The 26,180-nt window shown below is 52.4% G+C and overlaps 1 protein-coding gene across 2 annotated transcripts in view; it reads left to right on the top strand.

Annotated features, from left to right (window-relative positions):
• The window catches only part of DPYSL3 (dihydropyrimidinase like 3), a 29,483-nt gene extending 4,567 nt beyond the window's left edge, over positions 1–24,916 (top strand). Inside the window, exons 1-14 of one of the 2 annotated variants that reach the window (XM_048960842.1) lie at positions 4,548–4,674; positions 10,776–10,864; positions 12,988–13,172; positions 15,215–15,379; positions 15,673–15,734; positions 16,196–16,276; positions 17,737–17,805; positions 19,989–20,109; positions 20,612–20,768; positions 22,495–22,636; positions 22,896–23,066; positions 23,494–23,673; positions 24,286–24,448; positions 24,724–24,916. In XM_048960842.1, the coding sequence (XP_048816799.1) occupies positions 4,636–4,674; positions 10,776–10,864; positions 12,988–13,172; positions 15,215–15,379; positions 15,673–15,734; positions 16,196–16,276; positions 17,737–17,805; positions 19,989–20,109; positions 20,612–20,768; positions 22,495–22,636; positions 22,896–23,066; positions 23,494–23,673; positions 24,286–24,448; positions 24,724–24,812 (1,713 nt within the window). In that variant the 5' untranslated portion in view covers positions 4,548–4,635 and the 3' untranslated portion in view covers positions 24,813–24,916. Of the gene's footprint in view, positions 1–4,547; positions 4,675–10,775; positions 10,865–12,987; positions 13,173–15,214; positions 15,380–15,672; positions 15,735–16,195; positions 16,277–17,736; positions 17,806–19,988; positions 20,110–20,611; positions 20,769–22,494; positions 22,637–22,895; positions 23,067–23,493; positions 23,674–24,285; positions 24,449–24,723 lie in introns of those variants that run through there. The other variant, XM_048960841.1, reaches the window with a different exon arrangement.
• The last annotated feature ends 1,264 nt before the right edge of the window (positions 24,917–26,180 follow it).

Raw genomic sequence — 26,180 nt, 5'->3', positions numbered from 1 at the left:
GGGAATGGCCGAATGCCATTTTACAGCAAGCAGGTTTGGATCCAGCGGTGGATCTTCCCGTTTAGCTGAGGGTGAGCAGGAGCGAGGCTGAGCTGAGCACCCGGGCCTTCATTCTGTTCCGTGCCCTGCGCAGGACTTTGATGGCGACCTGCAACCTGGGCCAGCGCCCGGTGCCCCCTGGTGCCCTCCACATCCCGGCTCAGTGCCGAATGAAACGTGCCCGTGTGCGGCTGCCGTGCGGGTGCCGCAGTGCCCTCCGGGTAGCGCTGCGCTCTCCAAGCTGCAGGAGGGGCCCGCGGATTGCAGCCTACGGAGAGCGGAGCTCCGAGGGGACGGCCCCGCTCTCTGGTGACATCCAGCGGCAGCAGCGCCGGGCATCTCTGCAGTCGGGGGGCCGGGAGAAGAGCAATTCTTCTGGCCGAGAGCCAAGTCTCAGCCTGGGCGACCCTGGGCACTGTTCCCCTGCAAACGTGGCTGTATGCTGAATTCTTTGCTGTATCGCTGCTTCTGTCCGGAATGAACTCCTGCAGTCAGGTTTCAAGCACTTGCGTCCCTCCAGGCCATTTACAGGCAGGCGTTGCGCCGTGTGCACTTGTGTCTGCAAACCCAGTGCCACCTGTTTGCTCCTGTGCTTCTGTCCCGTCCCTTTTTACCTCGTGTCATTCTGCTCCTCGCCGGGTCCCAGCAGTCCGCCTCATGTGAAGGTATGGGAGGGGACATGCGGACAGCTCTGGCCACTAAGCCCTGGGAGGCCACGGCTGTGTCAGAGCTGTTATGTTTGTGATCTGTCATAAACCCAAGGCACTTGTGCCGCTCTGCTGCACTCTCCTCGTTTCTGTCGTGTTTCTGAAGCGAGGTGCTGCTGGCAGTGGCACTGGGCAGCACAGTGGGGATGGTGCCTCGGCACACAGCTGCTGGGCCAGCCTGGGGCTGCTAGCTCCTTCCCAGCCCTGCCCTTGCCTCGAGTGCACCACGAAAGGGAGGGCATTTGCTGAGTCACCCAGCTCATTGCCCTGCAGGTTCAGGCTATAATTGCGTTGTAGCTGGCTATAAAGCATCAGTCACTCATGTACAGATTGAGGTATATTCTATTTGACGTGTTTAATTTCAACCTCATTTGTTTCTGGCAAAGAGAAGAAATAATTTTCCCATCCCTTGATGCCTTCCCTGCATGCTGTTTGCTCAGGGGTGTGTGGTCCTGCTGATGTGAAGCAGGGCTGGGTCTGTCTTCTGCAGCCTGGGGTCTATTCATTTCCCAGAGGCCTGGCATGCCTGTTGGGGTTGGGGGGTCCTGGGAGATGTTTGTGAAAGCAGTGACATCCCGTTGGGTTAGCAAGTGTCCGAGCTGGCAGCTGACAGCAGGCTCACTAACAGGGCAGCAGGGCTCCTAGGGGGATTCACCATTTGCTTTCCACAGGCAGTCCCGTAAGTAAGTTCATGCACTTGCAACTTTTGAAGACAGCAGTTAGATTCCACCATCATTAAATATTTTTGAAATGTAATTTTGACAGTATCTAATAGAAATTCAAAGTGCTTTTATATTGGTTTCCCTTCTTCCCTCTGTTCCTGACCCTGCTGTACTTCAGCTCAGCTGGAGGTTCAGAAGTCTTGTCTGGTTGGCTGAAGCCAAATGGCATCGAGGCTGTTCTTAATGGCTCTCTGGGAAGAGTGTAAGGTAGTTCACAAACCTCTGGGTGTCCACAGCCAATGTTTTAACAGGGACGGTGTCTTGGTGTGTGCCATGGGCATGCTGGAATCCCTGTGTTCTGGTGATCAGGGGCAGACCCTCCAGACCTTCTGCTTTTCCAGAGCCTTGATTGCATTCTGCAGAGCATCATCTCCAACAGGCGTGAAGTTGGCTCCTGAGGTTTTTGTGAATGGCACCACTGGTAACCTCAGTCCAAAGGAAAAAGAACAGTCTTGAAATTACTCATCCTCGACAGGACTACAGAGAACTTAATGTCAGTTTGGACAGGTGATTGCAATCATATGGTAATCGAGCTGGGGTGCAGTGGCAGTAATACCTGGTGGTTTTAATATGGTAATTCCTTGAAAACATCAGTTCCTGACCTGGAAATGTAGCTTGTCTCAGGCCATAACATTGGTTAAATTCTCTCCTTCTTTCCATTGCCAAAAACCCAGTGTATAATCCAGCCAGGAGAAAACTAAGCTGAGTTGCTCCACTGTGGAAAAAATGTCATGGTCCCCCCATGCCTTGTACAGCATGGAGGCTCTTCTGCTGCCTCCTGGCAGACCTTGCAAGTCCAGAGCAAGCATCTGAGTTTCAGATTCCATCCCATTCGTATCTGCTTCTGAGTGAGAGTTTGAAAGTCTATAGAGTTCCATGTTGCCTCTGGGAGATGATGTGAATGGTGGGAACGATGGGCAAGCTAGCATGATGGGGATAGCTAGTGAGTATTTTCCAGTAACAGAGCCAGTAGGCTCTTTTCCCACTTTCCCCTGGCTGTGAAGTTGAGCATCAGAGTTTGGGAAGGCTGGAACCAGCAGCACTGACAGCACGGTCATCAAACACTGAGGAGAGCTCATGGCTGGGAGCTGAATCCCCCCAGAGGTGGCCAGGTGTGCTCAGAGGTACCCCAAGGTAGTTCAGACCCTGAGAAATTGACCGTTGTGAGAGAAGAAGGGATGGTTTTATGTAAAGAACAAATGTGGGAGGGAGGAGATGATGTGTGTGGGGATGGGCTGTCCTGTTGTGCCTGCTGAACACTGCAGTGCTGGAGTCTGATTTGCTCCATGAGTGGTTATATTCACTGAACCTCCGTGAGAGCGTCACTGACCAAAGACACGTAGGGCTGCTGAACCTATTTTCATCCTTTGCACAAGGGTTAGATCAGCAGCTTCCTGTCTTCGTGACACTCTTTGAGCCTGGCAGCTGAGCACTGACAGGCCACAGTCAGATGGAGTCTGTTTTGCTGGCAAAGTCCTTGCAGTAGCGTATGGCCGCTGCTCTGCTCACACTGCCGCTGCTCCTCGCTGCGCTCCTTTCACCCACCTCAGTGGGACACTGACATGTAACTGTGGTGTCTCTCCCTGAAGGTGTTCTGGGGAGGTTGAGAGCTGTAAGGGTATTGCCACTTTAAGGTGCCTTACCAGTGGGCTGTTCTTCTTGTCGGGAATACTTGGAAGCCTGAGAGTAACATTTCTCTGACTGCACCTGAAAAAGGCCCTATGAAATCTTTTCCCATGTGCAATGTCTGGGGCCTGCTGAGGTGTGTTTGGCTGTGTATTTATGCAAGTGTCACATAGCAACCAGGAGCAGCCACATAGCACATCTCCTCAGAGGAAGGCTGTGAGGTCACTGTGGTTGGCCAACATCCAGGGGGCTGAAACTGCCTGAGTGCTGAAGGCAGCGGTGCGTGTCTGTGTCTCATCTGTCTGTAAGTGACTGATGAACTGCTGCTCTTTTTGTCCCTGACAGCACACCACGTCCCACGGTACCACATGGTAGGGGGACAGCTCTTCAACTTTCTAGAAAATAGATGTGTGGAGCTTCAGCAGATTTGATGAGAAGGACTGGGTGTCCTCGTACCGCAGGCCCAGCCAATCTTATCTCACCAAAATCCACGACCGACTCTTGGAGCATTGCAGCACTGTAGCAGGAATGGTGCGGTCTGCTGCCACATCCCTTCCCTGCTGTCTCCTCTGTCACAGAGGCTCCAGCCCAGCCCTGCTCCGACTCCGTTTCTGGCACCTGCAGACTCCTGCAGTAGATGGGTGCAGCAGGGAGTTGGGGAAGCTTTCAGCCCTCCCTGTGCTCTCTGGGCTGCTCTGGCAGGGGCAGTGAGTGGCCAGCTGTGGGTCTGCTGAGCCGGGCAGCCTGGGGAACGTTGCAGATGGTGGTAGTGATGGTAAGTTGTGGAGAAGCTGCTGACTCACTTTAAGCAGGTGAATGTTTGTCAGATTTAGAAGAAATACATATCCAGTCTGACTTTGTAAGAGCCTCACAAATGATGGCAGTTTTCATAACGCAGAGGTCCATAGTACTGCCAGCACTGGCAGTGTTTACAGTGGGCACCTGGTTCTTTGAGTCGTGTGTGTAATGCATCGTAGGGTTTGTTGTTGTTTCTGTTTTAATGCTTTTGATTCTCGAGCTTTTGAAAAAAAAAAATGTGATTTTTGGTGCCCCATTTGTATCAACTAGGCTATTCTTTAGAAATCTCTTCACTATTATTACAAAGGGAATGTTTAGCTCGTAAGGAACCCCATTCGTGGCCACCTTTGTTGGTTGCTGTCTCTGCAGGCAGGACCCGGGCACGGAGTTAGCATTGAGCAGTGACCGCGCCGCCCAACTTCAGCGACCCGAACCTCGGGACCTCCCCAGGAGGGGGGACTGGGCTGAGCCCAGCGCGTTGCCCTGTGCCGGCCGAGTGGCGTCGGGCGTGCGGAGCCCGGTTTGGTGCGCGGCTCCAGGCGGGCGGTGCCCGGCGAGCGCCGCTGGGTGCCCGGTGAGCGGTGCCGGTACGGGGGCGCCCCCTGGCGGCGCTACGGGCGGCACGGGGCGGGGCGGGGCGGGCCGGTCTCCCGTCCCCGGTGGCGGCGGGCACGGTGGGCGCGGCGCGGTGCTGCCTTTGTGCGGAGCGGAGAGCAGCGCTCGGCGGCGGGCAGCGCGGCGCCATGTCCTACCAGGGCAAGAAGAACATCCCGCGTATCACGGTGGGGCTGAGCGCCTCGGCGCCTCCGGTGCCGTCGTCCCTTTGTGCTGTCGGGGACGCGGGCGGCGGGGGCGATGCGGGGAAGGGGGAGCCCCGCGCCTCGGGCCGGGGAGGCGGCGCGCAGACAAAGAGCCGCCGCCCGCGCAGGTGTCCGCGCCAGGCAGGGCCGCGCCGAGCGCAGCTCTGGTGGAGCCTCCGCGGCGGACGGTGGCGATGACCGCTCCCCGGGCAGCGCCCGCGGGTCCGGCTCGGCAGCAGCCCGGGAGCTGCCTCCGTCCTCTGCTCGAATCGCGGCACCGGGCGGGAGCGGCCAGAAGTCCGGGTGCAGCCGTCGCGTTCGGCGCGGCTCCCTCCCGAGCGGGGATGCGGACGCGGGAGCTGCCGGCCGGGCGCGGGCTCTGCGGGCGGCCGCTCCCCGTGGGCAGCGCGGCGGGGTCCCGCCTGGCAGCGGCAGCGCCGCCGGGCCGTGAGCGCGGACCCTCTGCGCCGGTTCCTATTGTCCCCGGCAGTGCGCGGCCGGAGCGCAGGTGGAGCGGGCGAGCAGAGACCGGGCGGGGCCGCAGCACGGCTGGTGCGTTCGTGTCCGTGGTCTGCGGGATGCTCGCTGTGCTGGCGGGCGGTGCGCTGGATTCGGAGCCCATCTCCTTTCTCGCCGCGTCAGGTGCGGCGTCCGCACTGCTAGTGCAGTAGAGCAAGGGACCGCACCTATTATGAACGCAGCATGTTTGTGCCACCACCCAGCGAGAAGAGGCGGCTGACATGTTTCCTTCGAAGCTGCGGGCAGTCCAGCTGCGCCAGTGTCGCTGTGGTGCCTCTCCGTGCTGATTTCTCTGTCAGGTTTTCATGCTCGGATCCATCTCATGCTTTCCTCCGTGGGGTGCAGCTGCTTTCCCCCCTGCCCTCCTTAGAAGAGCCATGTGGGGATTTCTTTTTGGGAAGCAAAAAGGTCTTTCATCTTTTATTTGTGGCTTTCTGCTGACTTTGTATTGCTCGTTTTTCCTCCTGAGGAGAGCTTTGGCCTCCTGAAGAAAAAGGATAGAGAGAGCAGAGCTTCATTCTTTTTTATGTACAGGTGTGAACAAATTGCTCCCAAAGAAGCACAGCTACTATGAAGAGAAATTCTTTTGTCAGTGCAGGTTCTCCACCCAATTGCTTTAACAAGCAACGTTGCCTTTTCACAAATCTCTGCACAAATCTTTTTTTCTGTATCCCAGACCGCAGTGACCAGAACTTTGCTGTTGCAGGTGGGATTTCCTGCATTCTCTGGGGTTCATTCCACAAGGAAAGTGCAGTCCACCTTACAGGTGTCAATATGTGGGTATGTGGGGCTGATTCCTGATCCCTTGGAATCCAGCAAGGACTTTCTCACTGCAGTGGTGACAAAGCCTCACAATTTGCTTTATTTCTCACTGTTAAATCCTTCCCTCAGCCTATTGAAGCTTGAATTGCTATGAGCGAATGGCATCTTTGAAGCTGACACCACAGGTAGTTCTTTCCTGTGTCCCATGCAGCTTGGTGATGGCCCCCTGGCACTTGCCCTGAAATTTGGGTCAAGTGGCCTTAGGTCGTGAACACGTGCTTTGAGGTGCAGGGTAGGCAATGAAGTAGTCATGGACGGGGTGGTCTTCTCTCTTTCAGTAGTGTGGCGTAAAGAAAGTCTCAGCTATGGTGGCTTCTCTAGAAGAAAGGCACTGCATTGCTTTATGCAGATTGTGCCTCCCCTGGGCATGGTTTCACTTGTTTGTTCTTCTTCCCGATGTTTCCATCTCAGGGGCTGTTATTGCCTGTCAGGACACGTAGCGTCAGCTAAGCTGTGCTTCTTAGAAGAGGCTGTGTTGTGCCATTAGGATGGGGGATAGCTCAGGGACCTTTCCACAGATGAAAGCTCTTAGAAGTGCCTTGTGCTGGCAGTAGCCCACCTATATGTCTCCAACTGATAGCACTGCTGAGCCCGCAGAGTAGCGCCTTCACTGCCTGTCACCCCTGGAACAGGCAGACTTGACTTTTTTGAAGGTATTGGAGATCAGAGTGGTTTTACTTCCTGGCAGCTATTGTTTAAACTGTCCTGGGCAATTCTGGAGACGCACAGATGCTCCCATCCTATTTCTTCTTATACTCAACACTGTTGCTGTCACAACTGAAGGCTGTTTTCTGACAGTGATCTGTGAAAAAACAGTGTTTGTCTGATGGATCAGTTTGAAAAAGAGAGGGGTGCATTTGTTTGCATGGGGTGAATTGGTGTGAAATTATTCCCAACCTGAACTGGAAGAGCCTGATCAAAGTGACACGTGACAGTGTTACAAGCGAACAGTGGCCACTGAAAGGAGGTTTGGAAGTCTGGGCATGTGTGTTGGTGGTGGTGTGGATTAAAAAATGGAGAGGAGGGGGGTGGATAATGAAATATTTTGGCTTTCTCAGTGCCTGCTTCATCAGCTCAAGAGCTCTTCACTGCAGCTCACGCTGCGCACAGTGCATCAGACTCCAGTGGATGTAGTGCTACTGTCCAGATGCGTGCCAATGCTGTGGCACTGAGCTCAGGAGTCACCCCAAACCTTCTGCATGTTTGCTAGCTCCCCCCACCCTGGCATAATCAAAATATTTCCTTTCCTTCTGTTGACAGTATGTTTTCCTATCCCTGCAGAAAGAGAAGTAGAGGTTCAAAGAAGGGAAATGCCTTACCACAGTTTCACAGAATAGCTATCTGTGGAACTGTTGGTTGGAACAAAATATTCTGGTCTTTCTGTTTTGGTCACAAAAGCCTTTTCTATCCCAGATGGTCTGGAGCTCCCACATCTCCTCATGATATGGGCTGTGCTCACTCCTTTCAGCCATCTCATCGGAGCCCACAGGCAACATCTCTGTGACAGCCTCTCTGGAAATAAAGAGGTTTGCATGGGGCTGGTTGGCGTCTCGCGTGGGGAGAAAAGCCTCAGTTACCAACTGGGCAGTTCTGTTCCACACCTGGCCATAAGTGTTGAGGAAAAAGGCTCACAGCTCACGGGTTCACGGCTCTGCTGTCACTGCCATTCCAGCCTGAGGCTTTTCAACACTCGTGTAGTCCCTTAATAAGAACACATTTAGCTGCTGATGTCACACCTTTGCAATTAGTGTCTATTCTTTTTCAAGGTAAAGAGCAGTACAGCCATGCACCTGCTTCTGTGCTGCCCTAACGATACCCTTGTGCTTAGTTAGTGAGGTGAGCAGTGCTCTTGGCTGGATCCAGCATCCCTCTGGAAGCAGCTGCCTCCCTCCCTGCTACACATCACACCAAGAGATTTTAAGAAGTCTCCTGATACTTCAGGATCTCAAATAGCCAGATGATGCTTAAGAGCATCAAGAGCAGAGTGTGGGCATGAGGAGACGGGTAATGGTTTTGAAAGCTTCTTAACACTGATCCCAAATGCAAGCAGGCATTGCAACAGAGTGTCCAGCACACAGATGGAGCTGCCCAGCAGAACAGAGGTGTGGGGTGGCAGAGATCCCAGTGAGGGCCTGGCAGTGTGCCCTGGGGCAGCTCTCAGCCCTGTGCTGCACCCACACGCAGCCCTTGTAAGAACCAGGCTGCTGCCTGCTGCCTGCTGCCTGCTGCCCTGCCGGCCCTGGCACACGTGGCAGTGCTGCTGGTGGGTCGGGAGGAGAGGGGCTGCCTCCCATCTGCTGGCAGTGCCAGTGACATGGCCTGCGGTGGGTGTGGAGAGGCACAGCCTAGCTCTGGTGGGAGAACAGTGGGCTTATTGTGATCTGGGGCCACTCTGGATGCATGTGCTGCAGAAGCTGCCTATTAATTCAGATTCATTTCCTCCAAACTGTTTCATCCTCTTCCTTTCTGCTTTCCTGTCTTCTCGATGTCTGGGAGCTCCCCTGAGTAATGCAGAGCCTGGAGATGGGGTGTCAGGATGTTCCTTGTTTTACTTTGTTGCATTCTTCCTCCTTGTTATCAGGCGGGTACCAGCACAGCCCTTCTCCTGCTGTGCGCAGGGGTGCTGTGGTGGGCAGGCATGGGGCAGGCCCCATGGCAGAGCCTGACCCCTGAGTAAAGGCCCTGTTTGTGCTGCAGCTGTAGTGAGTATAGCAACCTTATTTATTTAGCAACTAGCTGAGTACTGAGCAGCCCTTCATATCTGTCACAAAGTGACTGTTTGCATTTGTGTGTGGGTGTATTTTTTGACTTTATATTAGCAGTTTATTCAGCAATTGTCAAGTGTTCCATTCTGCTTCCCACACCACCAGTGCCCGTGTGCCCTTTCTCTGTCTGATGAGCAGTAAGAGGTGGTCAGCGTCAGTGTGTGCTGCTGCTTCTGCATGCTGGCAAGAGTGGACTCCTGGGACTTCAGAAGGGGAAGTCAGGAGGTGCGAAGGCTATGGGTGTGACATACCGGAGTTTGGTTTTGGATTTGGGCAGGTTGGCTCTTTTCTCTTCCAGCAGGCTAGCTAAAACAAACAAGGGTCTGCCATGGCATATGGGGGAAATGGGAGAAACTGTACGTAGAGTTAACTGGAGTGTTGTGTTTCTGATCATAGCCCTGATTTACAGCCTGTGCCTGATACTGCTGCATGGTAATTGCTATCTGCCTTTCTCATAGTGATACTTAAATACCAGTCCTTTGCATCCCTAGGAGCCACAGCTCAGCTGTTTTCCCTTGTGACTGACAGGTTATAGTGATATGTCTGTGGTCCCACGCTTTTAGTGTTTTCTGAATTTAAAATTGCAGTATTGTCAGTGAGATGACGTTTGTATAGAAGCAGAAGGGAGGACAAGTGCCCTGTGCTGAGGAGGATCAGTGGTCTGTTAGCAGTATTGTCTGTGTTTGAGCTCCATGGCCCCAAGCCTGGGCATCCCCTGAGGTGTGCAGCTGGGTGGGCCCAGACCTGATGCTCCTGGTCAGCACGCCTGGCTGGGCTGCAGCAGAGACAGATGGAAGTGAGAGGTGCCTGTGACCTTGATGCCACCAGCCAACATAGCAACTCCGTGTGCAGGCAGAGACCTGCTGGCTATCTCCATGCAAACCTCAGTTAGACCTCAGTGTTCCACCTGCAGTCAGGAGAGAAGAGAACTTAGCTGCGTCTTTTGCTCGGAGAGGACTGTGGGTGTGAGGGGTAAGGCATGGCTCCAGCCTGCGCTGCTGAGGGTCCCGGTCCTGTGCTGCTGGTGGCCTTATCTCAGCTGTGGAGCCTCGGGCTGCTGAAGGCTGTCAGTGCTGCCAGGGAGAAGCCCAGGGAAGCTGAGCTGCAGCGGCTGAGAGCACCGTGCTGCGTGCTGCCTTCCCCACCCAGTTTCTTTGTCTGAGCCACACGAGTGAGATTGCCTTGCAATGCGCACCAGCCTTTGCTCTTTGGCGGCTGTGCGCTGCGGGGTGTGAGGGGATTCTGTGCTGTGAATGACCGTGCAGTAGTGATTTTTTTTTTCTTTTTTTTTTCCCCCCTCCCGCAGAGCAGCAAGCCCAGCTCCCTTAGAGGAATTAATGGTGCAAGCTCCTCAAGATGCTTCTGCATGTGAAACTGCAGAGGCTGTCAGCAGCTGGGTGTGGGCTTGTGCTGTGGTGGTGGTGGGGAGAGAAGGGGGTTCGCACCCTGAAGCTGGGGGTGCAGGCATCTGCAGGAGCAAAGGGGGAAGTAAGGGATGGCTGAAAGCTGGGAATGGTGCTGGGTGTGTTTTAAGCAATCAAGAAGTCTGCATGTCCTCTAGAAAAGCAGGAGCAGATAATGTCACTGAACACCTGGAACCCATGTATGAGGCCAGAGTGTTAGCCCCGGAACCACATGCAGCCAGCAGTCAGACTTGTGCAGAGGGAGGTAGAAGATGGAGCTCATATTCCTCAGGACAGGGTGTTCCCTGCAGCACAGTCTCTGTTCTCTCAGTTGCCCAGGTCCAAAAGTGTGAATGCGGGAGGGAACATAAGAGCATTTCTGGTCTGGGTGACATTCAGTCCTTGTGCTTGTTCTGTTTTCCAAATGTTATTGCAGATGCAAACTTCCTGAAGTATCTGCTGTTGCAGTGAGCTGTGTGATGCAGGAGGAGAGCACCCAGGAGAAGCACTCCATTGGTATCTGAGAAATGTGTGTTGCCTGCTGCTGACTTCTGCTGTGTTTTTCTCTTCACAGAGTGATCGTCTCCTTATTAAAGGAGGGAGAATAGTCAATGATGATCAGTCATTCTATGCTGACATTTACATGGAAGATGGTCTCATAAAGTAAGTATGGGACTTCCACAGTTCCACTCTGTCTCCCCTTAAATTAGCTTCCGGTTACATGGTTATTGGCTTTTTGTGGATGCAGTCTGCATCCTGCTTGCCAGCTGTTGAAACGTCACAGGTCACTTTGGTTGGAGGCTCAGCTCTCCACCTATAAGTGGACGTGGTTATGTAGTGACTCCAATGACTGAATTGCAGCTGGACTGGTGACCCGGTGACTCAGTGTCCACTGTACAACTAAGCTGTATCTAATTGCATCAGGAACAAAGTTTTTCTCTGCCTCCTGTGTCCCCCTGTGTCACCAGTGTTAGCATGAGGGACCCTGCCCAAGATCCCATTCATTAGCACTAATGAGGAGTTCAGGAGGTTATCTTCCTCCCTGAGGTTTTGAGGAACTGCATGCAAACCTCTGGGTCCCTCTGGCTTCTTCATTTGTTACAGAGGAGCAATGATAACTGCTGTCTAAAAGCTGTAGTTCAAAATTAGCAAATTTTTCATGGGGACCAGCTCCAAACTGGGTGAACGGAAAGAACCGCGACAATTTGCAGCAGAGGGTCTTGAAAAGCCATTTTTTGCTGTATGCTAAGAGGAAAATACTGATCTTTTAAAAATCTAGCAGTAGATAAATAATTTTCAGGAAGTGGGACTGTATTTCTGTGAGGCTGTTTTTAGCTCAAGGAGGAGAGCAGTCTTGATTGACTGCTGCACATACCTAGGCATGTACCAGCATCAGGTCCTGCAGTTCAACAGATCTTCTGGATATTCCTGGGCAAATCCCTTGCCTCGTCCGCAGCCTGAAGGCTGCAGAATTCCATTGCCTCAGAACTGGAACTCTCCAACAAATGAGTTCTGTTAAAAATACAGTGAGCAGTTTAAATCCTTTGCTGAGGGATTCATCTTAAAAAATGGTGGGAAGAGCTGCTGATGTATTGCCGCGAGGACACTGGAGTAAGCAGTTCTGTCTGCAGAACTTGTGGGATTCTAAAGAAAAAAACTGCAAAGTGGATATGTTGAATGAAATGCAAAAGTGGAATTTGCTGCTCAATTGCCTCCCCAGCATGTCCAGGAAATCAGAAGTCTTCCAGTAAAACTGGTGTTTCTTTTATCTTGATTTATCTGGAAAGACTGTGGAAGGCTTGTTGAAAATAGGATTTCTGAAAGAAGAGATTTGAAGGCTGAGTGCTACATATGGGCAGATAAAGGGATTGAGGGGGTGGGGGCTGAGTGAAGGGAGTCCCCACATTCAGGTGCTCTGGCAGAAGAACTGATGTGTCCAGGGAGGAGAATATCGGTTGTTCTCCTGAGGGCCCTCAGTATGAGCTCTGAGTGGATGTATAGTGGAGGTTTAAGCTTGTTCTTTTCAGGTGTTTTGGTGTACCTTGGGTCTTGCCTTCACTACCGTGTGGGCCTGCTGGTAGCATCCTTTGGGGTGAGCGAGGGCAGCAGGCGAGAAGGAAGGTCCTGGAAGAGGGTCTGTCCTTTTTCCACCGGGTTTTGTGCTTGGAGCAGTGTTGCCAGACCCTGCCGAGCCCTGAGCTGGCCTAGCAGCTGTGGCATTACAGTGGGAAATCATCTTTCTCTGTAAGTAAGCCTCAGACTTGAGCCTTACTTAAGGTGGGCAGAAGGACGGGGGTGAGGGGAGATTAGGGGTGCAGCTTACTGGAGGCAGGGCTGGTGTTAGGGCTTGGGGAGCACTAGTCCCAGCTGAGCAGGTGGGACTGCTGCTCTGGGAATGCTTGCAGGTGCCTGGCTCCTGGTCAGTGGGGCATGAGGTGACCTGGGCAGCTTCTCACCAACAGTGCAGAGATCTGAGTATTCATCAGACCATGCTCCTGGCCACCCTGAGCCGGTGCTGCCCCAGACAGCTGGTGTCACAATAGGCACTGCTAAAGCAGGTGGACAGATGGCAGCCCTCCCAGGACTATGCAGATTGCAATTTTGGGCAGTCCGGACAACCTCACAGTTGGCTGCTCAGTGAGGTGGTCTCACCTCTGGTTCCTGGGAAGGAGCAAGGCACTGCTGCTGGGCTGGGGTTGGCCTGCCCCCTCCTGACCTGTTGATCCATTATATGGTGTCTGGTTTTCCTCTGTGTGTGGCTCACCATCTTGATGTGGTCTCATCAGGCAGATTGGAGACAATCTCATTGTCCCTGGAGGGGTCAAAACCATAGAAGCCAATGGGAAGATGGTGATCCCTGGAGGAATTGACGTCCACACTCACCTGCAGATGCCGTACAAGGGGATGACAGCAGTGGATGATTTCTTCCAAGGGACGAAAGCAGCTCTGGCTGGTGGGACTACAATGATCAGTGAGTGCAGCAGGCAGGTCCCCTGTGTGACAACACCCAGCAGGCTCTGTGCTTTTGAGAGGAGTTAAAGCACTGCTGTGTTAGTTCTGTAACTGCATGGGATCTGTTTGATATTGACTTCCATGACTTCTGAACATTTGTTTGTTGTTGTTGTTCAGAGGGTATACAAAGAGGGCTGTGCAGAAGTTCCTATGTAGGGCAGCAAAGATGGACAGAGATAGCAGCTGACAGGGAAGATTTAGGGGCAATTTTGGAGAAAGATGAGCAACACTGTCATTGTTGCCCTCTGGAAGAGGCAGTTAGGAGCGTTAACACATCTGATGCTTGGGAAAATACAGGAGAGGACTGGGAAGGGAAGTCCCTCTGTGAGCTCAGAAACTTGCAGGCAAAGTGGCAGAGACCAGAGAGCCATCTTGGCATCGATGGTTTTTCAGAGACTCAGTCGAGGATGTTTGTTGTCCTTGCCAGGCCAGCCCACATTTCTCCCTGCCTTGCTGGCGTCTCTAATGGAAAAGCAAGTGGAACAGTAACTGCAGCCAAGTGTGCAGCTCTAGCTTTTGCTACCAGCAACTTGTGGCAGGGCAGGTCTGAGTAGAGCAGAGTTCCGGGATCTTTTTGTTTAAGAGGGCCTTAGAAATTACTTTTTCTGACCAGTGGGTGAAAGGTCTCTTCAGGTATTACAGTGTGAAACCTCTCAGAGCATCAGCTCTCCTGCTTGAGTGCAGGGTAGCAGTAAAGCACAGGGTATGGCACAGCTCACCTCTGAGCTGCCTTGGGGAGGCAGAGCAGTGAGAGGCCAAAGTGAGAGGCAAGTTCACCAGAGTGCAGCCCCTGAGGGTGAAGGGGGTGTATATCAGCATAGCTGTGCGAATGTGAACCAGCTCTCGTTAGTTCCCTCCCATGTCCCCAGTCAAGCATTTTTTTGCAGTGCATTTTGGACGTGGTCCTGTTCTGAGCTGGGGAAGGCATTTGCAATAAAACCTCAATCCAAGTGAAGCTCCTCAGTCTTTTTTGTTTTGTTTTGTTTTTCCTTCACTTTTGGAATGTTGCCCAGTTATTTCTTTTCCTGCTTGCTTTTCATGGTCTTCTTTGTTTTAAAGATCCATGATTATGTGCTCATCTTTTCTGCGTTGTCTGTTAATGCAGGCTGTGAAGTGCAGGATGAATTTGTGGGACCTTTAGTGCTGGGAATAAAAGTGTGCACAGGGCCCTTTGCACAGCTTCAGATCCTGTGTTCTGCAGTGCTCCAACATCTGCAGCTGCTGGTGCCCACAAGAACCTCGAAAAGGAACAAAAAAAAAAAAAAAGAACCCTTTTTTTTTCTGCCTGGTTAAATAAAAATAGGGCAGTGTGATGCTCAGATGATGCTGAGCAGAGAAACAGAGCAATGTCCTGGCATCCTGCACTGCTCAGAAATAAACAGTGCTAATGAAAAAGGAAAGGACATTCTGAGATCCTTTAGAGGAAAAGACCGTGAGCATGCAGTGCTTGCAGATCCAAGCTTTCCTGCTGTGCAGTGGCCACAGCAGTGTGCACTGCAGGTTTTCATGGGATGCAGGAAATGGGATACATGGGATGCAATTATTGATCCTTCCAGTAAAGGAGTGGGCTTCTTGCCCTCTCCCTGCCAGTTCTTCTCCCTTGGGCCAAAAAAATCATGGTGTGGCAGGCTCAAAGTTATGTGGTGGGCTGTAATAGGTGCATTAGTGTTGCAGTGTGGGAGGAGACCATGTTAATGAGGTGGAAGTGGGGGTGAGGAGGAATGAGGCCCTGAAGCTCTCAGCTCATTTCTCAGCAGAAGCCTGTAAAAGCCCATGGTCCTTTGCCAGAAGCTCTTAAGTAAAAGCTGTGTGCATTTCCCCCCAGTAACTGCAATTGAAGGGGACGATGGAAGTTATAGAAATGCTGAGGGCTGTCTGGAAGCAGCTGGGAGACAAGTGTGGGGTGGTAGAGATGCCTTGTGGCGTGCAGGGGAACGGAGGGGTGCACATCAGGACGTCTGGCAGAGGAGCCTTTGTTGATGACTCCTTGTCACCCTGCAGTGGACCACGTGGTGCCTGACCCCGAGTCCAGTCTGGTGGAGGCATTTGAGAAGTGGCGGGAGTGGGCAGATGGGAAGGCCTGCTGTGACTATGCGCTGCACGTGGACATCCCCCGCTGGAGCCAGCGCGTCCGGCAGGAGCTGCATGCCATGGTCCAGGAGAAAGGTTTGCTGCCCTTTCTTCCTTGCCCTGGCTGGGTGCGGGGGACCTGGCAGAAAGGGGAAGGTGGCGGATGCTCTACCCCTGCTCCTCTGGCTGTGAGCGTGATGGGATCCTGCTTGGCCTTGAGCTGAGAGTTGGCATTCTGTGGATGAATGGCAGGACCTCCAGTTGAAGCAGAGATTCTCCTGCCATCCCACTCCTGTGCCCTTTCCCCAGGTCTCAGTGCTTCCCCTGTGTCTGGGGATGGGAAACTGTTGGCTCGCTCTCCTTCAATTTCCTCTCTGCTCTTCCCCTAGGAGTCAACTCATTCATGGTTTACATGGCCTACAAGGACTTGTACCAGATGTCAAACACTGAGGTAGGAACTCCTTTATGGCTTTGGTTGTGTGTGGTTGCAGTGCTAGCAGCACTGCTGTGTGGTCATAGCTCCGCAGCCTGACGTGAGATGCTTTGCAGGGGTTTCCATGCTGCTCACTGCTCATCCTTGCTGCCTTGAGTGGTGTGACCCTCGGGCAGCCCCGCACTGCTCGCTCACAAGCCCTGAGGTGCTTCTCAGTGGCCAGGCTCCCCGTTAGAGAGCGGCAGGCAGAGGGGGTGGGCAGGAGAGGACAGAGAGCGCCTCAGGGAGCCGGCAGCATGCTGAAGGCACGGCCAGTACGACCACAGAGGCCGTTCTCTGTGCAGCTGATACCAGGTCCTGCCTGCCCCTGTTCCTGCACAGCTCTCCTGGGAGCACAGCGTGGGAGACTTACGGTCGTGTGCAAGCCAGGGCAGTGTGTCTGTCTGCGCGGTAATCTCTTCTTCTTGTCTCTGTTTCAGCTGTATGAGATATTCAGCTGCCTGGGAGAGCTGGGTGCCATAGCTCAAGTTCATGCTGAAAACGGGGATATAATTGCACAGGTAGCTACTCCTCAGGTGTGCAGGGACTGGAAATCTATCCTGGGCTGATTGGACGTGGGATGTTTGTAATGTGACACTAAAGCTGCGTGGGCATCTTTTGCAAGGTGATCTCTTTGCTGCTCAGCAGCAGTATCAGATTTACTGAGATTTTCTGCTATGAAGTATCTGGTGGGAGCTGCAATAAAGAGTTTGTGAAACCCTTCAGCATTGTCCTTTGGGATGCATAGAACTGCCTCGTGGTATTTCTATGTTTTGAGGAACAGTAGTAGGTAAAACTCCATTTCAAATGGGCGTGACGGATAAACCAAGGAATCAGAAGGACAATTGTTTTCAAGTGTATGATTCTCTTATTACAGGAAGCATTGTCATCTTCTAGAGATAATAAAAACCCAGATAATTTAAAGGGATATCAGATACTGCGAAATTATTATTTTTTTAAAACAAAATCAGTGAAAATATTTATGACATTAAAGCAAAAAAAAGCAACACAAAAAACCCACGCTGGCTGAAGTTTTGTTAAGTAGGTGGTTTCCTGCTGGATTAGAAAGACAGGCTGATAGATGAAAGAAAGCAGATCCCAGCTGCTCTTTTTCTTCCTAAAATTAAAAGAAACTTGGAATAGGTGGAACTTTCCAGGAAAACATCAGGATTTTAAAGGACCACCAGATAACTGGGGAATTTATTACTGCAAAGCTTTTGTCAGTGGCGTGAGTGAGGTCTGAACCCACAGTCCTGGTAAGGAGATGTCTCATCCCAGCTGCTGCTTTGCCCTTCCCAGAGCAGTGGGAGAGCTCTGGGACCGGTGTGCCCTGTCTGAGTGTCAGAGCTGTCAGCAGCAGCCTGTCACTGCCATTCCCTTGCCATCACTCCCTTCTGGCTGCCCTTTGGAAACTGCTGCAGTTTTCCTCTTCCAAGGCTTTGGGTTGGTGAGTGCTGCATGTCAGTCCCACATGGCAGTGAGTGCTAGTGCTGCTCTGCAGGTGCCAGCGGTGCTGAGAACCAGCTGAGCTGCTCTCTGGTTTGGTGCCCTTGGCTGCGTCCTGCTGAGAGGCCAGTGTGGTTTCTGTCTTTGAGCTCTTTGTTGCTGGGAGGGGAGTCAGGACACTGGGGGGCTCTGGGAGAGGAAGTGGGGGGCGGTGCTGCAGCCATGGGGACCTCATGTCAGCAAGGAGGTGGCTCCTTGGTACCACAGGGCTGTCCTGAGGCTGTTCGCTTCTTTTTGCCTGGTGTGCTGTCACCAACAATGGCCACTTTTTCTCCCTTCAGGAGAAGATTAGCACTTCTCATCTGGGTGAATTTCTCGTGTTCTCCTACTAGCCTCTGTGAGGTTTGAAGAGAGAACCCTTTGTTTATCTGCCTGTCCTAAGTACAGAGTGTGGTGACAGCTCTGTTGGGCCATCAGGAGGGGTGGGGGCAGGTTCAAAGCCTGATAACACTCCTTTGTCCTTTTTGTGTCCTAGGAGCAGGCCAGGATGTTGGAGATGGGAATCACTGGCCCAGAGGGCCATGTGCTGAGCAGACCTGAGGAGGTAAGGCAAAGAGCAGTGTGCATGGCAGAGCTTTTCTGAGCTGTGGTAGGGTAGGGTGTACTGCACACGGCTAAATGTGCGTATAATACTGTGTTGTTCATTATCAGCTCAAGAAAGAGTGAGATGCTCTTTTGTGATCAGCGTTTTTCCACCTAACTGGAGTCTCCTAGCAGAAATGAAGGCTTCTGAGTTGTTGAGAGATTAAGTAATCAACAAAAAATTCTGTACAGCTGTAGCAGCACTTGGAGCAGGTTTGGCAGCATTCATTTTCTATGGGATTCCAGAGCGTAAGAGGCCCGAGGAGAATAGAAAGGCAAGTTTTAGTCCCTCTGAAAGGTCACTGTTCATGTGTCTGAGCACAGACAGATTCCAGCCTCTTCCTGCTTAATCTCTGCTTAGGGTCTAATGTGGGTTTCGAAGTCAGACAGACAAAACCATTGGTGGAAGGAGTGGGAGGAGAGGAAAGGGGGAATTTCCTGGTTACAAGTCATTGTGAAGACACTAATTAGATTATTTCTAATTTTAGCTTGCAGGGTATTTTTCTGTTTGGTCTGTTAATCTGAGTTGTGTCTAATTTTAGATAGGTTTTCTTGAGATAGCTCCCTGCAGAGAGCTGCTTTTAACTTTCTGTGGCATGTGAAAGATGAAAACAACAGCAGAACCGAGTAGGGAACAGTGACAGATACATACTTCGGGGTCTGCAGAAATAAAATCAATTGGCTTAAATTAACAGTGTAAGAAGTTGACTGTGTGGTAGCTGGTAATGACAGTGCCTAGTGTAATGCAGTGCTTACTGTTTTTGAAGTGTGAGACAATAAAGAGAAAAGACTCAGTGTAAAAAACAGATCATAGTTCCTCTGTGTGTAAATGTACACTTACTTTCTTTTATGGCCTTAGACCTGATGCCACTAGCTGGCAAGCTAACCTGCAGTTACAGGATATTGTGCCAGGATTTGAGAACTCTCCTGTTATCATAAGACAACACTGCAGTTCTTCTTGTCCAAAGCCAATAAAGCATTATGAAGTGTTTGATCCTGAAATGCCATTAGAGCTTAAGGCAACTGAGAGCAGTGCAAGAAAGCTCTAGATTCAGTCTGTCCAGCCAATCCCAGATATCATTATCTTTGAAAAGAAAGTGTTGTTCTTCCAGCACATCTTCAACCTGGGAAAACATTCAGTGGTGTGCAAGCGATGTGCTACCCTCCTGAAGACTTGCAGGTGGTTGGCAAGGCACTGGGAGGGTGGCCCAAGGTCCAAGGATCCGCTGTGTCCCGGAAGGACCTCTGTGGGTGTTGAAGACATGCTCTTCTAGCAGGTGGTGCTGGGATTCGGTAGTGCCGGATGGTGCTCCAGACTGGATCAATTTTGAAGGGTGTTCAGTGATGGCTGTTTGCCCCCGGCCATGTGTTAAAGCCCACTCAAGTCTGTAAGTGTGCTGCTATGTTTTCAAAAGAGTTCTTAAGCAGAAGAAGAAAACTGTTTTCACTGTGCTGATGGATGGTGCTCAGAAGTGTGTGAGGTGCACTCGTGTGTTTGTCTGAGCGCAGTGGCCCGCTGCTGCTGGGAGCACGGAGCAGCTGCCAGCTGCAGGCAGCAATGGCACGGTGCCTGCCTTTCCTGGCTGGTTTGCGCGTTGTCTTTTTAAGGCTTCTGTTTTGAACTGTCTCAGGCCAAGGGTTGAAGCCAAGCTGCAGAGCTAACTCTTAAGAGAACGTCTGGAGCTGAGCTCAGGCTGAGCAAGGGCTGATGTCATAGTTCAAAGATAACTGTGTGGTGGAACTGGGCCCTGCTGCAGCGGCAGGCTGGCCGGGACACTCAGCAGCTGGTTCATGGAACAGCTGGACCCCAGCAGCCCACCAGGGCACAGCCTGCAGCACCCCAGGCATCAGCAGGGCAATGTCTGATTAAACTAGCTTAGAGAGGCAGAGCTGTGTCTGCCTGTGCTGGCTGCAGCCGTGCTGCCAGGTGTGGGCGGCTGGCCCTGAGCTCCTCTTGCTGCTGACAGAACTGGAGCCAGGCAGGGGAACAAGTGGCTGCCCAGCTCCATGCTACAGCCCTGCAGAGTTGCCACTTGCAGACTGGGCCCTGGAGCCTCCCCGGGTACCAGAGTGAGCACAGCCAGCAGTGATCCCTCCTTACCTGCTGTGCTTGCTCCTCTGCAGCTACACTGTTCTCTCTTCCAGCTGGAAGCAGAAGCTGTCTTCCGAGCCATCATCATTGCCAGCCAGACCAACTGCCCTCTCTATGTGACTAAAGTGATGAGCAGAAGTGCTGCAGACCTCATCTCACAAGCCAGGAAAAAGGGTGAGCTGATGCTGTATGCATCCACACTGTTGCCACTGAAGTCCTGGGTTTGGTGTTGCCCTGGCTGTTGGGTTCAGACCCCTTCTTTAAGCAGCCCAGAGCTACCCCTTCTTCTAGGGGGGGTTGAGGTTTTACCTGATTTGCAAAGGGCTGCGGGGATCAGGTAGCATCAAGGTGTGGGCATGGGTCAGAGAGGGTCTTGGAGACTAAAGCTTTCCGTGAAGGGCTTTCTCTGGGGAATCTCACACCACCCACATGCAGGTGGTTGAAGCTGCTGGGTACATCCCCAGCCTCTATGGCACGATGTGCCTCCAGGTCTGCACCACCGTCATGCTCCTGTCATGCTCTGTGACTGGAGCTGAAGGACTGGGACAGTTCCTGTGATAGCAGAGAGGTCTCTGGCCCAGCAGTCCCTCCCCTCTGCTCTAGAGGCCACAACAGGTAGACAAGGATCAGACTGCTGTAATCACCAAACCTGTGTCCTCTCTGCTCTTTTTTCCAGGCAACGTGGTGTTCGGTGAGCCCATCACAGCCAGCCTGGGGACTGATGGAACACACTACTGGAGCAAGAACTGGGCCAAGGCTGCAGCGTTTGTGGTTTCACCCCCCCTAAGCCCAGATCCCACAACCCCTGACTACATTAACACCCTGCTGGCCAGGTGAGCAGTAGCAGCCAGGCAGGCTGTGCCTGGTCTTGTGGCTCTGCCAGTGACTGCGAGTGGGAGGCAGCACCTTTGGCCTGGAGTAGTCAGAGAGGAGGCCAGGGAGTATTCAGGTAGCCTAGACACTATTCCAGTATGAACCATTTCACCCCAGGGATTTAATGAGCTGCCTGATGAAATGGCTGTCAAGGGAGGCACTGAAGGCATAGCGCCAGTAATGAGAAAAATACTATGGCACGCAGTCACAAACAGCTTTAAATGCCCTGAAGAAGGGAAAGAAATGAGGGCCAGACGACACAGAATTTGTCAGTGACAGCATTGACTAAGCTGTAGAAGTTGTGTGATTGTGGGAGGAGCAGAAGGTGAGGTTTGGGACGTGGCTGTGCATGAGGAGGTCTGGGGGCACAGGTGGCATAGCTGGTGGGGACCCACATGCCAAATAGCTTTCTGGCTTTTTGTCCACAGGTGAACAGTAGAACAGTCTGCAAGGAGTATGAGGCCCTTAGGGACAGCTTGTGCTCCTCTGGCAGGATTAGTAGATGGTTTTTACCCTAAAGGCAGGGACTGGGGGAAGGGATCTGTTGAAAGTGGAGAGCAAACAATAGAAGCACGTCAGCAATTTGAGGTGACCTTTCCCTCAAAGCTGTCCTCCATCCCCTCACTGGAAAGGCATGCACCACAGCCAGGGATGTAGTGCCTGCTTGCTGGCTGTGCTTACATGTGAGCTGCAAGCCTCACTGCTCTGCATCTGCAGCTGAACGCTGTGTGTGGTGCTGCTCTGTGCTAGCTGGGCAGGGCTGCCTGGGGACAAATGGAAACAACCTTTGAGGTAATGTTGGAAACATCTCTGAGATGAGCATGGGATGCCAGGTCAGAAATAGGTGTGACAGCAGAGCGATAAGCTGGGATTGTGCCCCAGTGAGGGGCAGCGCTGAGTGTGTGTGGAGTTGCTTTGGCTGGCAGGAGAGGTGCCCATGCATATGGGGTCTGAATGTGCACCTCGCCTGGGATTCTGCTGTGGGCAGTGAGCAGTGTGTGCTTCTGCTTGATCTGAACATATGAGATAGATTCAGGTCTTAATGAAACAGCAAAACGTGAGCCCAACTCCTGAACTTGATTTTTGATGTTTTCCTGCTGTTTCAATACCAAATTTACCCCAGACCTCAGAGGAGAGGCAGAAGCACCTCTGAGCCCTGCAGCCAATACAGTTCTGTCCCAGTGCCTTTCCCAGTTGTTTTCTTGAGGCTTTGGCAGGAGAAGCAGCTGCAGGGCTGGTTTGTTTTCTTTCACCAGAGCAAAGGTGGTGGAGATTAGGAAGCATGTTTTGTCATCAGGCTGGATCTCTGGCTCTGCAGTCAGTCAGACATATGGCAGAAATTATCAGAGGAAGATGGAGATTACCAATGGATTATGAGTGATTCGTGGCCCTGTGCAGAGCTGCTCCATCTGTGCCATCAGAGGTCTGGGGCCAGGAGTCCAGCACTTGCAGGCCCTTCCCTCCCAGCTGCTGCAGGAGCCGGCCTGGGCCCTGTTCCCTTCCACCTGGTGGCAGCTGTGTCCCCAGCTCCCCTCAAACCCAGCTGATTTTCAGCTCCTTGTCCTGTCCTCCTGGCAGAGAGCTGGGTGGGGGCTGCCCATACACAGAGGATTTCCTAGTCCCTCGTGTCTCTGCCTCTGTCTGACTATGAAATGGCTCAGGATGCTCTTATTATCACCATGCCAGTGGTGACCTGCAGGTGTCAGGAAGTGCCCACTGCACGTTCAGCACTGCGCAGAAAGCAATTGGAAAAGACAACTTCACAGCGATCCCAGAGGGGACCAATGGCATCGAGGAACGGATGTCTGTCATCTGGGACAAAGCAGTGGTAAGAGCCAGCCCAGCAGCGAGTGGGCAGACTTGATGGGCAGCACTGTGTCCTTGCCCCAGCAGGGCTGAGTGCCCAGTGGCACGTCTGCTTTCTGCTTGTGAGTTGAACCAAGCTGGAGCAGGAGAAACAGCTGCCACAGGGCGAATAGCCATGATATGTGAGCATAGCTCCAGCTTTTGGTCTGTCTAATGCCAGGCCTGGGCTTTTCCTCTTCCCTTCCCCAAAAGGGTGCTTTGTTCTCTCTGTGTCTGAGCAGGCCACAGGAAAGATGGATGAAAACCAGTTTGTGGCAGTGACGAGCACTAATGCTGCAAAAATCTTCAACCTGTACCCACGGAAAGGGAGAATAGCTGTGGGCTCAGACAGTGATCTGGTCATTTGGGATCCTGATGCAGTGAAGATCGTCACGGCAAAAACCCACCAGTCTGTAAGCCCTCTGCTCAAGCTGGGAATGGGTGTGGGAAGTGCTACACACAGTGATCTTGCTGCAAGGAGCTTGGTGCTGCCCTGCTGGTAGATGCAGGCTCTGGGCAATGCAGGTGTGACTGCAGGATAGGGTGCCTTTGAGCCTTGGGCTCTGCTTGCAGCATGCTTCTCACCGAGCTGCCTTGCACTCTCCTTACGCCAAGCCTGCAATGGGCTTTTCTCCTCCTCTGAGTCCAAATTTTTCCCAGCTAAGCTGGGTTCTTGGTGTGATGGACTTGTGAAGGGCAGGAGGCCTTTGAGGCAGCAAGGCTATACAGGTGTGCTCTCTCTGCCCTGGAGGCTTTGTCAGTGAGGTGAGGGGACTGAGCAGCCCTCACTGGGCAGACAGTGCTTGTGTTTCTCCTGACTGTCACCCCTGATTGCTGCAGGCAGCTGAATACAACATCTTTGAAGGGATGGAGCTGCGTGGGGCCCCGCTGGTTGTCATATGCCAGGGAAAGATCATGCTGGAGGATGGCAACCTGCACGTGACCCAGGGGACTGGGCGCTTCCTGCCCTGCAGCCCTTTCCCTGACTATGTCTACAAGCGGATCAAAGCCAGGAGAAAGGTAAAGAGATGGGGATGCCGGCAGAAAGAGCTGTGAAGCTGTTAACCCAAATTGCCCCTTTCCCAGCTAGCTGATTGTTTTCCCTCCAGTGTATCTGATAAGACGGAAAAAGTGCTGTAAACCTGCATGTGCTGAACCTACTGGGGATTGCTGAGTGCTGGGCAGAGCTGTGACCTCTGTGCTGGTGGTGTGCTATAGTGAGGGGAAGGACATGGGGCTGAGTCAGCAGTGGGTGCTGCAGGTCCACCTGCTCCCTTGTTGCCTTCCTGCTGCAGCAGGAACCTGCAGGGAAAAGTTGAGTTAAAAACAAGGAGACTGAGCAAAAAGGGCCTTCATCTGCACAAAATAAACCCATGTCAGGGGGTTGCGTGTTGCATAGTCCCTCAGCACGCAGTGGGAGGCTGTTGTGCAGGAGGTGGGGCTGAGACCTCCATGCTTCAGAGAGGTCTCGGGCATGCAGGACAGGTGAGCACAGGGCTGGCAGTGTGAGTGGCCTCTGCAGTGGGACCAGGGAGCCTGGAATCCATGTGCCAGGATGCTGGCAGCGTTGGTGGGCTCACAGGCGTTGCAGAAGCATTGCAGTGTCACTGTGCCATTCCTCTCTGGTAACAGATGGCGGAGATGCACGCTGTGCCCCGGGGCATGTATGATGGACCTGTGTTTGACCTGACTGCCACCCCCAAGGGTGGCACCCCTGTGGGATCCACCCGGGGGTCCCCCACACGGCAGACACCCCCTGTCAGGAACCTCCACCAGTCGGGGTTCAGCCTGTCAGGTAAGCATGGCACTGGCAGAGCATGGTGCCTTGGGCTGGGGGGCTGGGCTGCAGCCATAGTGCAGCACTGGACTTCTGCTTGTGCTGTGTGGGTCCACACGTGGAGGACCATCTGCTCTGGGAGTGGCCACTTCTCTCCTTGGGGTCCTTCCTCAGTCAGAGGCAGAGAGGTTGCCATCAGTGGCCCAGAGCCTTTCAGCAAGACCCCAGCCTTCCCGGTGGCTGAGTGGGAAAAATCCTCTTGGTGTCACATTATCTTTCCCTCCGTGCTCCAGGTACCCAGATTGATGAAGGCGTTCGTTCTGCCAGCAAGCGCATTGTGGCACCGCCTGGAGGCCGCTCCAACATAACCTCCCTCAGCTAAAGCCCCACACAGAGAGGGCAGTGATCCCTGTGCAAGCAAAGGAAGAAAAAGGGGTGCATTGGTGTTTAAGAAGGAAAAGCAAATAAACCTGTTCTGAAGAATCAGTAAGCCTCAAGCCTTACTTTTCACAAAAGCTACTTGCTACCTAGCTTTAAAGATGTTGCTTCATTTTATTTTATGCATAGCCTTAAAATTCTGTTGTTGTTGTTGTGGGTTGGGTGGGTTGTGTTTTTCCTCTTCCTTTTGTATGCATGCCGCTCAGACAGGTCACTTGGTTCAGGTCGTTGTTGGTGTTGAATGCTTGTGGGCAGGTGGGGGTGCAGTGTGAGCCCGGGCAGCGCAGTGTTCCTTTGTCTTGGCTCTCAGCAGTGTTTCACCACAATGCCCATTAAGGAGCCCAGAACATCTCTGTAACAGCTGTCACAGCACCTCATGTAAGGAAATTTACGACTTTGTACACTTTATTAAAAAAGAAAGGAAAAAAAAAACCAACTGTTCCTCAAATAACTTGTTGTCATGGCTGCTTTTTTCCACTCTGAGCTGTGGCTGCCTGCCTGGCCCTGGGGACAGCAGGGGCAGAGAGGCTGTGTCCCAGGGGCAGGATGTGTGCAGGGCTTCTGGAGCAACTTGGGGCTGTTTGAGCCAAGGGAGATGTACAGCCAAAGGGAGTCTATGTGCAGCACTGGGGGACCAGTATGGATGCTGGGACAGTGTTGCTTCTTGGGCAAAAGCAAAAGCATTAACAAAACAGCTTGGAGCTGGTGCTAGTGAGACTGTTCGCGTTGGCCATGCTGTCTCTGGCCGCTGCCTGTTGTGGCCGTTGTGGGCTGTGCCTGTCAGCTGTGTGGTGACATGGCCCAGGCCTTTCCAGCTGAGGCTGATTTTGAGGTTGTGGACACCTGTGAGTTAATTGCTCTCCCTGTGTCAGGTGGTGTCCAACTGTGGGTCACTGCCTTCTCCAGGTTGCAAAGCATCCAAAAAAATTAGATTGTTTTTTACATATTAGAAAAAATTGAGTGTCAATCTAAGCAGTGCTAAATAAATCCTTTTTTTTTTTTTTTTTTTCCCTGAAGTATTTGACCCTGAAATATTTATTTTTGCATGCCTGTAGCTCAGACAGGACGAGTCGTCTGTGCAGCAGTCCTCAAAGGGGCTGAGCCAGAATAGTTGTGCCGGGGTCAGAATAACTGCTCATACTTGGAAGTTTTGTGAACTTCTGCTATGAAGTAATTAGAGATTTTTTGCTGCTGCCTGTTAGTGATTAAGCTGAGACTGTGCCTCAGAGATTGTTTTAGAGATCTTTTGGGGAATTTTTAAAGGTGCAGCGTTCTCATATAACTTCTTCAGGGTTTTGTTTTTTTTTGTGTG

This window comes from Lagopus muta, chromosome 14 (assembly GCF_023343835.1).
Source record: "Lagopus muta isolate bLagMut1 chromosome 14, bLagMut1 primary, whole genome shotgun sequence".
Classification (NCBI taxonomy): Eukaryota; Metazoa; Chordata; class Aves; order Galliformes; family Phasianidae; genus Lagopus; species Lagopus muta.
Note: the sequence above shows the minus strand (reverse complement) of the source record. Positions and strands in the feature narration are given on the sequence as shown.